The sequence below is a fragment of the Bombus pyrosoma genome, linkage group LG11 (assembly GCF_014825855.1).
Source record: "Bombus pyrosoma isolate SC7728 linkage group LG11, ASM1482585v1, whole genome shotgun sequence".
In the NCBI taxonomy this organism is placed as follows: domain Eukaryota; kingdom Metazoa; phylum Arthropoda; class Insecta; order Hymenoptera; family Apidae; genus Bombus; species Bombus pyrosoma.
Window position 1 is genome coordinate 15,612,416 of NC_057780.1, and position 16,281 is coordinate 15,628,696.

The 16,281-nt window shown below is 47.0% G+C and overlaps 1 protein-coding gene across 2 annotated transcripts in view; it reads right to left on the minus strand.

Moving 5' to 3' along the window:
* The window catches only part of LOC122572405 (single Ig IL-1-related receptor-like), a 136,293-nt gene that overhangs the window by 7,503 nt on the left and 112,509 nt on the right, over positions 1 to 16,281 (minus strand). For both annotated transcript variants that reach the window (XR_006318444.1, XM_043737337.1), the window contains exons 4-5: positions 7,141 to 7,274; positions 5,807 to 5,971 (exon numbers count right to left, since the gene is read on the minus strand). Coding sequence is in view for 1 of the 2 variants with exons in the window: in XM_043737337.1 (XP_043593272.1) it covers positions 5,807 to 5,971; positions 7,141 to 7,274 (299 nt within the window). In the remaining variant the exon portion in view is untranslated. The remainder of the gene's footprint in view (positions 1 to 5,806; positions 5,972 to 7,140; positions 7,275 to 16,281) is intronic.

The following is a 16,281-nucleotide window of genomic DNA, read 5'->3' on the forward strand; positions in this document are numbered from 1 at the left end:
TTATCTTTGCGCGCGATCTTAGTTCGTTCTCGCGTGCATTCCCGAGGAACATCGATCGACGAACGATGGACGACACGGACGATCGCGTAACATCACAGCCTCTGCGAGACACTAACCGACCGGATCGAACGACTTCAAACTAAGCTAGCGATTTCCAACCTTTCTCACGGCGCGCTTAAGGTAAAGCTATTTGATATAAGATCCCGGCTTTCCTTAGCTATAAAACTCTCGAATGTCTTGTAACGATGCTGTTTCGTTCCCTAATCAACCGTTTATTACAAAGCCGTTCTATACGCGCGTTGGCGTTGGAATCGATCAAGCGTTTCGAATGTTTTTCAATCGTTTGAGGTCCACGCAGCGCGATCGCGCTGTTCGCGTACTGTGATGTTTGGTCACGATCGTCAATTTGCAACGCGCTCGGTTCCGAATGTAGCTGCTCGTAGCCAGTCGTATCAGTTTCCTCTCGTAATTACTTTTTTTTTCCAAATAGTCGTAAAGCACCTGCACACACGAAAAAAAAGAGTAGCGCGATCGCGTCGATCGGCATTCCTCGCAAACGAATGAACGAAGCGCTATGGCGCTGCTGGCACAATCCCAAACGGATTCTTAAAAACCCCTGGCACTGAAACACGGTTAAAGCGACTCAATTAAAACTAACCTTACCAGACCGATCCGATGTTCGATTGATCGGTTTCAAAATTTATTTAAAATTGTGCGTTCATTCTCGTTTCTTTCGCTCGTCTAACTTTATGTAAATTCTTCTTATTATCTGATTAATCAAATTCTCAATTCTTTTTTGCTTCTTCGTTGCCGAAGAAAACTCATCGCCTGGCTTACCGCCTGTTCACCGCGACCACTGTCGTTCGATCGGTCGACAAATTTACATCTTTTTCCAAAGTTCTCTGCCTGGGACCTTAGCTCCGAACTCGAGTAAGATCTAACCAGCTATGGTCGAGTGCGTGTAAATGCGACATGTGCTTGGCTGCGTCGCAAGCGTTTGAATAATCTGAGTGCATGTCGCGCTACGTAGAAACACAACGAAGTCTCATCGGAGACTCTGAAGAGATACTTTTCAAGAAAACACTGTAGCTAAACCAAATCTGAATGCAGTATCATTGAGAGAGTCACGGAGTACGGATCGGAGCCTGCGAGAAATCGAATGCGGCAAGGAGCGAACAAATCTCGTCATATTCAATACATTGGCTTTGTGCTTTGTTCGTTTTATCTCTGAACATGTCCACACGTTCAGTGAGAAAATCATCGAAAAACATGTGTGGCGGCACTCGACAACACAAATACCGCCACTCGACACTAACTAGTAACGGACGACGGTAGCGCAATGGTTAGCGCCTTAGGTTACGAACGTTCGGATCCCGGGATCGAATCCCGGCGACCGAAGTCCGATTTTTCTTCCACGATTCTTAAATAGGGAGAAAAATACAGCAGTACCCCAACAACAACAGCAGCGGCATCTACAACCAGCGGCAACTAATACCATGGACCACACACACATCATACACAGCCACCTCACATGCAAAATGAGGATGATCTGTTCGCCTATCATCTCTTGTTTATATTACATATCAAAATGAGAGTATATGATCGATTGTTTTATCGTTACTTAAAAGTTACGTCGTGCATTATTTGCTACGATAAATTGGCAATTTCTTTCGAAGAAACAACGCCTATTTCGTAAAATATAGGACAAGGCATATAGGTGAAGCTTTAACCGGTACGGTCAGCGTTAACTTACAAATACTCGCAAAGTAATATTTGTTTTATCAAAATAAAGATCACAACGTTCGACAGATTGGGTTTCACGTTTGTATAATGACGCGTTGTCGTAAAAGACGTGTCTGTAAAAGAAAGACACTTTTCGGACAACCTGATAATTATAGAATTATTCTCATAAATATCGTTGTGCAGTGGATGCAACGAAGCTTGAGATTTACCAGTGTTTGATCATTGAACGATGAAGATCTATCTTTGAAGCTACTCGATGGAGTGTTATGCTTTCCGAATGAGAATATGGGACACATGGAAGTTTCTGTTAGGATGCCGGTCTCGCATTCATATAAAATCTGATAGGTCGACCGATGAGCGTAAAGTAGAAATTTTTCTCAATGAGGTAAATGATTATGAAGAAAATTACGATGTAGAATGCTTGTTTTGTACAGGCTTTTACTCTCCGCGTGTATCTTGCAAGTGCATGGTGCACGATGGATTAAGCGATGAATTAAGAAAAAGAGAAAAGAAAAAAAAACGAACGTACGGATTAGCAACCCATTTTTTAAATCTGGCCGTTTTTATCATTTGTATTTTCGTTTTACTACGAAGAAATTGAATATTCTTTTTCACTGTATTCACATATTTTATCTTTAAAACGTGCAGTAATTTTTAATAAACGCGTTATTAGTCGAGAGTTACGACGTTAAAGGAAAACGAGTCTCGTGCCAGGCATCATTAACTTAAACGAATCAAGCTAAAATTGAACTAAAATTTTGCTACGCATCGAAAAATATTTAATTGAATAATCAAAGGCAAAAGTAGTCGGCGCCCTCGATTAAATAGTCTCAGGTATCGTACGTTTTTAAAATTCTTGACTGCGAACCGATTGAAAATCGTGGAACTGGGTAAATCCCTGCGCCATTGCCCTCTCTTTATCGGTCCACCGATTTTTCAGCGTTTCCCTCGTCAGAGAGACAAGCTATAGAAAGAGAGAGAGAGAGAGAGAGAGAGGGGGGGAGGGGGCAAAAAAAATACCGTTCGCCAACCTATTTGCGCTTCGTTCCGGACTCTTACCCTTTGTGGTTCGCTGGAAACGAACCAATTTCTCGCAAAGAGATTCGAAAATCAAACGCGGAACAAAGAGAAGAGCGTGGAGAAGGAGCAGGGAAATCGTATCGATCGGCTTGGTGGTTGTTTGTTCGTTCGATCGGGCCAGCGAGAAAGTCTCGATTATCGCGCGTTGCTCGCCCCAACGAGCAAGTTAACGCCTGCGGATATTCGCAGATTTCCTCTGGAAATCATTGTTTCCAGAGCGACTTACTTTCGTCGGGCAGCGGGATCGCGGCTCGTCTGGCACGCGTTCGCGATCTTTTCAGTCGGCTAACAAAGAGAAAACGTTCTCCGCAAAACGGTTAATGGACGACCTCGCGGTGCACTGCTTCCGAGAAGCACCGTAATCGCGGCAATTTTCCAGCTTCCGTATTAGGGTAAGGGCCACTCGATCGGCGGCAGCCTTATCGACCAGATCTCGTCCGGACGAGACGGCATCTCCTTCCGTAACAGGCTTCGTCGTACACGTGTAACTCGTCACAGCCCGAGGCTCGCGCGGCCGCGATTTATCGCCCATGTCTCGGCCGATCTTCCCGATTTTTCCTTCCTTTTCGTTGCACCTTGAGCGATAGACCTGCGCGGACCGCTCGGCAACATTCGTGATATTTTGCAAGCATTTAGTCGAACGACGATGGCGTACAACCGCGAACAACGACATCGTCTACCCACGCACAGCTCCAACGCGGAAGACGCCTGAGTACACGTTCCAGGACGATCGGTGCGGCTACTTATGCACTTGTATATAGGATGTCCCTAAAATGGCTGCACAACAGGCCGGGTAGCGATTCCGCACGCAACGATAAGCCGAGAAAAGAGAAAATAACATTCTTTCACTTAAGACTTTGCTTCCGAAAGAAATGATGCGCGCCGACCGCAAGTTTCCAGCTACGAAACTTCTGTTTCTGCTCGCATTTGTGTTACGTAGTGAATGCCGAGTGTGCTTCATTCAAGGATAATAGCGTCGAAGAATTGAAAGCAAACGTTGATTCGGCTTTCCGATACTTGCAAAATACATATAATGTATTGCTACACGTGCGCGATAATTTAGTTGGAAGAATGCAGCAGTGTGCGCAACAAACAACGTTTCGAACGCTTGTTACGTTAATCGAAGGATTCTTGAAAAGTATACTAGTCTCATCCCTATTCACGAAACAGTTCAAATTAAATGCAGAATAAAAAGGAAAGTAGTAGTACGTACAAATCGATATCATGGAAATAAGATAGCAGCAATAACAGGCAGGCAGCTTCGTAGCTGGATGATACACGGTTTTACCTGTCGAATTCTCAAACTTTTTTTTTTCTTGAAGACGAAATCTTAAGCGAAAATACGTTATTCTTTTCTTCTCGACTTACGTGCTGCGCGAAGAATCACCGTGCTACGTATAATCGGTTGGAAACGAAGCGATCACCCTGCCAGACTTATCAGGGAGACAGATGTCGGTTCGATGTTGCTGTCGACCATATTACCGAGTATATTTCATGCGTTGTAACATTGTAATACGCAAATGAAGTACCGTTTTGTTAAGCAGTCCGATTTTACCGTGCACACCCGTTATACACCGCGAGGGATAAGACCGCCAATGCGAACAACCTACTACCATTGCAGCATTCGTTTTATTCTATCGGGTCGTTCTGTCAAAAATCTGAAGAAAAAGAACTGGCGACGAACCGAGGAAACGGAAAACGAAACGCGGATCGTTCGTCGCGATAAGAGAAACAAGGTCCGCGGCAAGGTTGCGCCGCTTATCGAGGGAAGGTTCGAAGAGTGGGAGCAACTCCGACAGAAGGAGCTTGAAACGAGGCGAGAAACGTTTAACAGCGAGCCTTCCAACGTAAAAGGTACTCTCTCCTTCCACTCTCTTTCTCTCTTTCTCTCTCATACAGAGTATTCTAGCTATCGGAACGAACAGAGTCGTTACGCTCGATTCGAATCGCGCGCCAAATAAAAGAGGAGGAAAATAGAGGAGAAGAAACGGAGGAGGAAATCGTTAACGCGGCTCGCGGCCCATTCCCAGCGTGGATTAAACGAAGATTAAGTAACCCGGTGGCACGACTATCGCCTCGGATGGGGTCGCCATCGCGGAACGCTCGGGATATTAGGGTGATTCAAAGGGAGAACGTGAAGTTCCTCCGGAGTATCGAGCGGCGGTGGCGGTGGCGGCGGCAGCGACCATGGCTACGCCGCTATTCCAAGGATGCGTAAAACTTGCACGAAATGGGAATTCGATATGTTAATTTCGGCCCGATATAGGCCACCTCCCTCCGAATACTTTGCCGGAACAAAGCCGATCGCGAAAATACGCTCAACTGGCTAACGATCGATGAAATCTACCGCAGCGAAGCGCCGGACGTTGAACGGAACTGTTTCGCGAGAACGAAATGAAAGCAACGTACACACGTACTGCGAGAATCTTTGCGAAGAGCAAACGATTAAACTTTTTACGATTGAATATCGTCACGGTGGCAGCATTTAGAATTTATTTTTAAAGTAGGACGACAGGCTAAACATTTATTTGTCGAGCGGAATTTGCTTCGGCCAGTATCGACTAGACACTTAGCAAGTGTCAGCGGAAAAATATACCGGTCATAAACGCGCGTTATTTCAACGGTACGAGTTTTGCCGACGAAACGGTACCGTGGCAAAAACGACGCTTACTTAACGCTTGCGGCGCCCGCTTCTTCGTTCGTTCCTTAACGAACGGATTAACGTCACCTGCATCGCGTGGAGTAAGAAAACGATCGTTGAAAAACCAAGGACGATAAGGAGATTGGATGCAAGTCGCTCTTATTAGCCCTCTTGTAGGAGTTAGCGGAGGGCAAAGGAGGGAATAAGGGAGAGGGCGGAATTTGACGACTAGTGCTCGGCGAAGCGGGGACACACAACGCTATTGCGTATCGTCGGAAGGGACGGTGGGAGATTAAGAATCGTAGGTAACCGAGCGGAGAAACTCGGCTGTACGATAATTACCGTTCTCCTCGAGCGGGGCGAATTTGTCCCGGCAGAGCAGTACCAAAGGCAGCCAACAGCGCGCGTAAAACGCGCCGACCGAGATCAGCAAAACCAGCACCAGCACGCCTACCAGAAACGACCTTCTCCAGGATCCGTTTTGTACTTCCAACGCGAACTGTGGCTCTGCAAAAGCAAACGTTCGCTTTATTTCCTTCGCCGTAGAAAGGCTATGGCTGGAGATGGCGAGCAAAGTGGCTAACAATGATTCATCACGATCACGAACGGTCGTGATCTAATTTCATTCACGACCGTGATGATCGTGATTCTTTTTATCTCGAGCGAATTTGCTCGCCGTGATCGTAATTCTTCATCTTGATTCAATTATTTCTTGCGGAGGCACTTGGATGTAGCTTAAAATGCATACGAATATTTGCATACGTCATAAATTACAAATTTCTTTGCGTTCTCTTTACACAACGGAAATTTACTTTGTTGGATACTGCGATTAGAAAATAATTCGATTTCCTTTTTTTTCATCTCGTATCAGGATTTTAACGCATAAAACCGATTCTTGCTGTCGATTCGAAAACCGTGATATTCGTTTGATGTGATCGCCACCGATCGAAAGCGACCACGAAATGTCACGAGTCACAGTGGAACGTCATGATTCGCAAAAATACCAGTCTACGCGATCTCCAGGACGAAGAAAGAGGAAGAGGAAACCCGAATTTATTTTAAGGCAGAGAAGAAGAAGCTACACTTGCTACTAATTTCAGAACAGTGCGTCTACCTACCAGCAGTGAAAATCTTCCGAACGAATGATTCACCGAATCTAAGATTTTACGTTGCAAATCTATCATCTTGTGCAACGATATCTATCAAATTGCATGACGATCAGCCGTCGGTATCACTCGGAATAATATTTGAAAGGAAGAAACGCAGCGAGGCGGAGAGAAGGAAGAAGATTTCTTTCGCCGTGGTGCTCGAGCGTAAACGATTCGCTGCACCGCGATTCCACGTCCGACGTCCACGAGCGTACGAATTTCGGTTAATTGGCTGGAATTAATTGGGTCACGCTGTCGACTGTTAACGAGCGACGAATTAAATCGGAAACGATTGAAATCGCTGCGAGACGTCGTTTAAACTGTTTAAAGCGCGGATCGGATCGTTAATTAGCAGCGGTTGAAGATGGGCGGTAGATGACCGCCTCCCCTTTCTCTTTTCTTCTTTTTTTCTCCGAGCATATCCGCGGACTCGTCTTACCGATGCGATGCAATGAAATCCGCGCGAGGGAACGATCACGAGAGAAAATTTTTCCCGCCGGCCGCGACACGGTTCAAAGGTTCCATTACCTTGCCGATAAACGTGAGCGGGTAACGTGATCTCCTCGTCCACGCCGTTGCTAACTTCGCACTTGTACTCCCCGTAATCTTCCAGAGTTATGTCCTCGATTTCCAGGTAAGAGCCGATGATCTGATTGTTTTCCCTGAAACAATGGTCGTTGATTAACAAAGTAGGAAAGTAGAAACCTGGTCCACATTTATTTTCATTACCTGCCCATTTACTTTACTTCTCGATTTTATACATAGAGAGAGAGAGAGGGGGGGAGGGGCAGGGGCGGAATGGGATTTTGTAGTTTTTACCGAGAAATTACACGACCCGCCCTCCAACTTTAATTTGTCGATTCGATTATTCTACGCCGACCGGCCACAATTTCTCAAATCCCTACTGACCCACCGGTAATTTTCCCAAACTCTCAAACAAACTGTCCCGACGACCAATCCCGCCCCCTTCACACAGGTAAATGTTCGCAATTTCGTGCGAATCACTCGAGAAAAGAATGCTTTGGCTACGATACTCTCGCACTGGAGGAGAAAATTTCAGCAGAATGTTCGTGTCGAGTATGTAAGCGGGTTTGAGACCTGTCAACGAGTTTCTGAGCGTAAACAGAGCACCCAGATTGAATATCGGTTAGGCCAGAGAAACGCGCGAGAGTCATTTAAATTTCTCAAGAAAATTCGGAACAATAAGAGACAGGAAGAAAAGATTGTTGAGAATTGTGGATCCTAATCGCTGAAATAAATGTAAAGGTACACTTAGATTACACTTAGAATTGATATCAAAATAGTTTCAGATTTATTTGTTATGTGATTTACAAGATATTCGTCGATACACATTTGCGCGCGTCTCACCGCTCTTCTTGTCTCACCATTTTCTTTTCCACACTACCAAAGGAACAGTTGCATTCCCCTGTTTAACGAGGCGCGCTGTGCACGCACATACTGCCACATACGCTCATACTCATGTATGTGTGTCACTACTACGCGGCCAATCCACTGTAGCACACAGAATTACACATATCTCAATAAAGATAAAGATAAAATCCTCGGGAACCATGATCGATCCGCGGCGATGCCAGAAAAACGACGAAGACTGGAAAAATCGTTCGGAAGAATACGCGTGTAGACAACGGGTCGTAAAGATCCGCGTTCCGAAGAAGGAAACGAAACGCGCATCGTTTGAGAAGCTGCGGCCATAAATGCGCCAGGTGGACGCCATATCGCGTGCTTTCCGCAAAAATATCGCCCCGTCCCACTTCGATCTCGCTCGCGCGAACCGAACGATCGGTCGCGGCATGTTTTCCTTTCCTCTTTTCCCTGAAAGTTACTCCGACGACGAGTCCGCGTGCTTTCGTCGCTCACGAATCCGTCTGCGCGTCGCGGAACCTATGTACCTAGGACGCCTGCTGCGTATTCAAGGGAAAAAGAAGCTGAGCTCGTCCGACGCGATGACTCGTCGTGTTGCACATCTGCGAGCCACGACCGGCTGCAGCGTGCCGATTCCTTCGCTTGTAATTTCGTTTTATCCGCGCCGATCGACAGCCGGTCGACGGCCGCGCGAATGGAATCGATCGGACGACCTCGAGGCTGCGACCACGACGAACCTTTTGTTCCCGGAATTTTTCGAGCGGCCGCAAAGCGCGAGAACGCAGAGAGCGCCCGCGATCATTGATCGACGAGCGAGCAGCCATAAATCAGTCGATCGAGGGGACACGTTCGTCCGGCAGAAGTTCTTTCGTCGAGGTTATTAAGCTTATAGAGCCGTCGTCAGCTGTCCATCGACATCTGTCGCTGCGACCTCGCTTATCGCGCGAACGTGTCGTGTGTCTTTTCTCTCACCGGGAGAAGCGGCCTTTTTTCTCGGAAGCGTGTTCGCCGCGACGATAGGCGGCTTCCACGACTCCTATATCTTCTTTATCGCCGGTGCATTCAACGCGGGATCATGCTACTTTGCGACGTGCCTCCGACTCGAGAACTCGAATTTTCCTCGGTTCTCGGATATAGCACAGCGATATCTTCGCGTGTCTGGGAAAATTTGGTTTAATCGGTTCCGGTATCCCGTCAAACGTCCGTAACGAACGTTTCATCAGGATAAAAAATAACGGTGATAGGGCGACGTTGCGTTTTAAGCTCACGTAAAAACTCGCAAACGCGATTCCGCTGAAAAGCGGTGATTCGTTTGCAGTCGATGCGAAGCGAATCCGCCACGCGCGTCGCGTCCCCTAGTGAAAATTCAATCCACCGGCGATACTTTTTTCGAACCGCGTCCCCTCGAATCGCTTTGCCGAGGCAAAACGAATTCCGGGGCAAATTCGCCGCGCGACCGAGCTTTTCCACTCTTTCCGACTTTTTCCATTCTACGGCAGGTGTTGGCGGTCGTGGTCGCGGATCGCAGGAATATTTTATTCTGGTCGGTCGGTTTTAATCGCATCGGGAAAAATGGAGGGAGGTAATGCAAAGCGGCGATGGAAGATTTTTCGGACCGTGAGACCGGCACACGACCACGGCTCGGCGTTCATTGTCGGGAAAGTTGCAGGATGCGACCACGCGCAACGCGTATTTTAAATTGAACAACTTCCCCGATGTTTGCATCGGCTGGCATCGGTTCGGCTTCCCATCAGGCCCTTCCGTTGACGATTCAATCCGGCAACTTTTAATTAAAAGTTGCACGGTAAAATTCGAAACAATCGGGAAACGCCATTCATTACGGAACGCTCCGTTGCGAATTACAAAAGCAAATTTCGACTCGACTCGACTCGATTTGCCGTTGCTCGCTCCTCGTCCTTCCCATCGCCGCTCGTTTCCCATCGATTCCACGTCCACCGATCGACGCATCCTGATGGGATCTGAAACGTTTTAAATCGCTTCGAATCCGCATCGCGCATACACGCGCGACGACAAACTCGAATCACTTCGAACATGATTCGAAGCTTCAAACTTTTGACACTGCGTTTCGATTCTTCGGGGTCACGAATTTCTTCACAGTTCTCGATAGCTTTTGAAAGCTCCACGAGTATTCGATAATCTAGCCATATAATATTAATGTCTATGTAACATTTCAAGATTGTTTTAATTATTTCTGCTCAAACAGTATAACTAATACAACTAATATAAAATACCGAAGAAAGTGCGAAAAGTGCGAGTTTTCGTAAATACATTTATTTCGATGCACGATGGAGACTTTTAAAGTACTCGGGAATTATCGAGACCTTCAAGAGCTTTAAGCTTCGAATCATGTTCGCAGCGATACGAATTGTTCGCCGTATATACAGATTCGAAGCGACTCGAAGCGTTTCGAATCCCATCGCTATCGTAGCTTCTTTCACCGGGGAAACTTCGCAGGTTCATTGATCACGTCGTACGCTGTAATCGCGCGAGTTCGCAACTCACAACGCCCGCTCAATCCGTGTACGTTGATCTTCCGTGTACGGTCCGTGTACGGTCGAGTCGCCGAAACTGGCGTTGTTTAATAAATTTTCGCTGAGCTAGCAAATATTGTTGTTTGCCAAATATCCAGCGGAACGGAAACCATGCTACGAGCTTCGAGAGTCGAGAGTCATCCCCCGCTTTGGGGAAACACGGTTTCCTAGTCGACCACGCGAGGCGATGATGCGCGGAGAATCCTCGAACCGACCGAATTATGCGCTCGGAATTAATTGTTGGCGAATCACGTTCACGAACCCCATCCATCCTGTAATTAAATTAGCATGCCGGAACGCGGCGCGCGTCTGATGATCGGCCAACGCATCGCGTACACCGGTCCACGTCGCCAACTCTTTTCCTTCTGTTTTTTCTCCGAGCTCTCCCCACAGGTGTCTCGGAGTCGTTCGAGAAAACGGCCAGGAGGCGAGTCGTCGATACCGCTTCGCGATTTCTCGTCCATCGATCTTTCTTTTCATTAACGTCAACGGTCGTGTTAACGAAACACGGGTCATCGCGCTGATGGATTTTAACGTACCGACGGGTTTCGGACCTTTCGATTCGGCTTGTTATTCAGACCTCTTCCAAATACCTTCTAAATACCTTCCAAATACTATAACTCGGATTTGTTCCAGCGCCGGCAATCTGTTCATTGGTTAACTATCTTTGACTTTTCATCCATCTTTTCTCCGAATCGTTTCTTACGTTCAAGACCCGGCCTGGTCTGTGGCCCGAACATGGGAGAGGGCAGATAGTTTCATCGCGTTTCTTACGCATCATATACCGTGCCCTTTATACTTTCTTTTTCTTCGTTCGTGACCTCTGGTATAAATATACATAGAGCAACGTAGAGTGTAGAGCATACGTAGATCTATGTACGTCGTGCTAATACCACACGGCTGTAATTCGCGTTCTAATTCTTTATTTAACGTTATTGTACAAACTGTTTCTCACTTGTAAGATCGATAAATTGAATTAAATTAAATTAAATTAAGCTAAATTAGCCGCGGCTTCATGGCCGTTGTAGTGACATCTCCGGGATCAACCGCGGGGACAAAGATCGATAGGTCGGATCTAACGGCAGTTCAGAGAACAGGCCGGGAAGGTTCGGAGTATCTCGTCGATTGAAATAGTTTAAATCGACTTAACGGCTCGGAATTTATAGAGTGTTCGGAGAAACGCGCGTTACGCGATCTCGTGTACGCGAATGGGCTTTAATCTCGTAAAAGGTGACGGGAAATCGATGAATCTAACGATTCTGTTCCCCGCCCTGCTTCCTCCCCTCCCCCTCTTCCTCCTGCTCCGTGTCTCTCGTTCTCACACCGCGCTTTCCCCTACTTCTTCATCGACGGACCAACCGATATCGCTACTCGTATCATTGCGTGGTCAATCCTGTTTAATTAAGGGAAACCGATAAATTCGCTACTCATTGTCCTGCCGTCCGACTCGATTCGACGATCGGAAACGACGCGTCTATTTTAATTAAATCTCTGTCATTCTCGTTTCGTCGCTTTCTCTCGGCGCGGCCGCTGGCGAACCATTGGAGCGCGCGTCGCGCCGTCAACGAGCGACGATTTCCGCGTATTCCGCGAACGGCTTTCTTACAAATTCCGACAGCGTTGGTCGCCGCGGGTGTGGCGATTGTTTGAATGGCGCGCGAATACGCGCGTAAACGACAGAGTACGTAATTGACTGGACGCGTAGTGAAAGAGAACAGGTGCGAACGGTAGTAGAAAGATTGCGATCTGTTGAGCCTTTATGTATCTCGGAATAGAAAGAGCAAATGCGTGCATGAATGTATTATAGAAATTCTTTATTCAGAAATGTTACAAATTAGGACTTCTATTAGTTGTTTCTATCCTATGTGATAATTTATTGATAGATGGATTTATTAAGCAGGAAACGATGATTATTTGACGTGAATTTAATGCAGTGAACTATCAACGACTGCGCTGCCGGAATATATCGATGGCCGTTAGGCCTATTGAAGTTTTCCCACCCTTTCGGCGCTTTATCGTCGACATTGTCTGTATGTACTATAATAGAGACGAAAGAAGCCGCTGTAAAGACAATCGTCGTGCCAAAAACTAAACACTAGGAAGACGCAGAGTTTTCCGAGAAGTGAGACCCACTTCAACACGATCGATTGCGCATCGAAGCAAATTTGAGATAGTCGCGTGGTCAAGGTAATTGAAAGACTTTCGTTAGCGTTGCTCGATTTTAACACTTTGACTGCCACGTTGCTCATATATGGTCGGCCACGGTTTCTCCTGTGACGCCACGGTGATCATTGGTGTCATTGGTGAGGCTTCAACTTCTTACAATTGTAAAAATTGAATGAAAATTGACAGTGAGGGCGTTTGTATATAACCGACATATAGAAGATACTTTCAAATAAAAAGCGCCCCATCGAACAATTAAACATTCTTACTAGCACATCGATAAACAAAAATGAGAACAAACCTTGCATCTAATAGTACACTGTGTTTGCATCCATATGTTTGAGGGGTAATCTACGAATATTATTATAAACGCATCTCAGAAAATAATCATAAATGCTGCTTTATAATCATATAATTGAAATTAGAAATGCGCACCTTACTATTATATACAGAATGAGCAAATACTATTTACTAATGTCTTCTACACGTTTCAACGATATATTCTGCACGTTTTGCTTACGACGAAATAACGAATGCGAATGGTTTGTTGAAATAGACGAAGCCTCGTTGATCAACTGTTACCAAGGCTTTCGTCACCCGTGACCACCAATAAGATACACGGTCCGTTGGGGAAGAATGTTGTCTTACGTCAACAATTTATTATTATTTCGCCATTATATGCTATGAATAATAAAAATACTCCTCTGGCGTCCTGTGCGAAACATGTGATTTCGGCGTGGCAGTCAAAGTGTTAATTAGTTTCTCGTAAACAAGGGTGTGGCATGGGCGATCACCGGCGCGCGAATAACGGGTAAGCAAGGAGTAAGACAAAATCGACACGTTAGTCCTTTGTTACAATCAGAATGGAGAATTATTTTCTCGAATGCCACGCGCATCTTCGATCCCCCCGAATCGCCTCAAATTCGACGCGCTTCTCAACAGAGATCGGTCGTCTATAAAAGTAAAAGCGAGATTACTCGGAGAAAGCGCGTGCAACAGCGCTTTTACTTTTATAGACAGAACGCGCTTCGACGAAAAACGGCGGGCGTCCGGCGCGATTCCGGTGGAAGCGGTAATCGGTTTAAACACACAGCACGACGATCGAGATCTTTTTTCCCGCGTGGTGGCGAATCGCCTGGAATACGCGCGCCAACGGGCTTTGCTCGCAAATCGGAGGATTTTCAGGGATGTCGCCGAAACGCGGCAACGTCACGTTCGCCAGTGGTTTTAATCTTTCGAATAATACCGGGCGGAATTGCAAATATCGGCCGGCAGTCCGCGAAAGCGTTTTCGACAGTGAAAAAACTCAGCCAAATGCGCTATGCAAAGCGAACAAACAATCCTGGACAGTTCCCATCGGGGTAACTATCCAGGTAGTCGTATACTCGCATTGGAGGCGGCAGGGCGGCGGCAGAGGTGCCGCGGCTTCCAGGAATACCTTCCAACGAAGCGGATGTTCCTGCACGCGCGGACTCCACGAGCAGCGACCAAACGGACTCCGAGCAATTTGTTGGCGCGTTCATTCAGAACGAAGAACGATATCACCGCGCCCAGAGACAAATTACAGTAAAAGCCAGTCAAGAATCGAATTGACGAATGGTTGACAGTCATGAACCACGATGGTCTGGCCCGTTATTCGCAACGCACGAACGAGTTGACCGCGACGCTACCTTAGCTTAAACGTCGTAGTTGTAGTATTCGGATTAAGTTCTACTTTGGAATGAATATTGTTCGGGATTTTGAGCGGCCGTCCGTTTATGGCTCGGACGGGCCCATTCCCTTTTTTGAGAAATTCCGAATTATCTGTCCTTCCCGAGCTGTAAACCTAATGACTTAAAGGTCAGGGAAAAACCCCGCTCGGCATCGTACCGTGCGGGTGAAATACTTCACTCTCGACAAGATCTTACCACCGTTGTATTCATAACATCACACTTTGCTTTTATACGACAAGCGCAAATAAAGTGCTAAATTATACTAACGTTCGATCTATTAAACCCCCTCCACCTTGAGCGTTAAGTAATTCAAGGTACGCGATATTGACCGAACGGTTTGGCCTGACCGATTGCTCTTTAAGTTGATAATTCGCAACAAATATCATTTAATCGCGATATAACGACTGACATCTATCCGTTCGGTAACGTACCCGTTCGGAGCCACGTTAGTCGAAAGGAACCGAAGAACGTTCGATTCTGGCAATTTAAGACGTCGATCGCCGGCCACTGAATATTTATTCGGAAAAGTTAGTCGCGCGGCGATCACGCGCGAAATCAATATCTCACGAGGCACCGGCCCACACCAGGGCCGCGTCCCATTCCCGCTGCTCGACCAATCGACTCCACTCCGTCGAGCGAGTTGTTAAGGTGCGGGATTTCTTGGAACGCGTCCAACGACTTCCGTTCCCTTCGGTTCGCCTATTTACTATTTGCATAAAACGGACGCACGCGGCTCCGAAATTTCGCATGACATAGCGATACGTATTCCAAACGGTTAAACCGCTCCTCCCTTGCTGTGTACTTTGTCCGCGTTGCCGCTCGATCGGAAAGGAGACGCGATATCGCGCGAATCGGCTGACGGTAGTTCGAAGGTGGTTCGCGCGTCGCGAGAGACAGTTTCTGTGGCTGACAGCAAAGCGAGGCTTTCGTTTCGAATTTCTCGACGAGAGGCTACCAATTAGGGTGGAACACGACTGATACGCGAAATCGACGGACAACTCGTATCCGGCCGATAATCCGTCCGCGACTCGTTCCGCTACATCTCGTCGAGTGTTTATTTGTTTTTTTTTTTTTTTATTTAGGGATAATAGTAGGGATAAATTCTTTGCCACGAAAAGCCATACATCGTAGGGAAAACGGAATAGATATAAGTATATATGGATTATAAATTGGGGGAATGGTTTCCTTCCTTCTGCTTTGCTGCGGCAGACAATCGGCGAGATGCGTGGCGTGCGCGCTTTGGGATCCCGGCCGCGCTTCATTTCCCTCGTAATCAACCGAGAGAAACTCGAACGCGCTCGAAAGCGACGAGACGCGTGACGTAATTTCCTGCCAGAGTGCGCGTCGGCCCGACTCGGTTCGGTTCGGGCCGATTCGGCTCTCGGTTCGGTTCGGGCCGATTCGGCTCTCGGTTCGGTTCGGGCCGATTCGGCCCTCGGTTCGGTCGGGCTGAAATAATTAAACGGCACGTTGTAATCCGCGATGACAGATCCCCGTTGTCCCGACAGACAGAACTCGTCTGTCAAATTGCAGCCAGCTGAGCTCAGGTCAGATTAAGTTTCTATCGAGGAGACAGTTTCGCGTGCGTAGGCACGGGACGGACAGGATTAAGTGTCTACGTTGCAATTTCTCTTCATTTCGCTCGCCCCACATCGTCCCGTTTTTAGTCTCTCACGCGGATACGTTGGCTCCGGCGGTGGCTGATAAGACCGACGGAGGAAGAGATAAAAATATCGAAACGAAGGGACGGGTCGCGACGAGTTTCATCGGTGAATTTCGTTGGAAAGTATAGCGGAAAATCGTGGGCTGTCAGAACGGTTCCTGGAAGCGTGGCGATAACGGAGATGGTCGACAGAGCG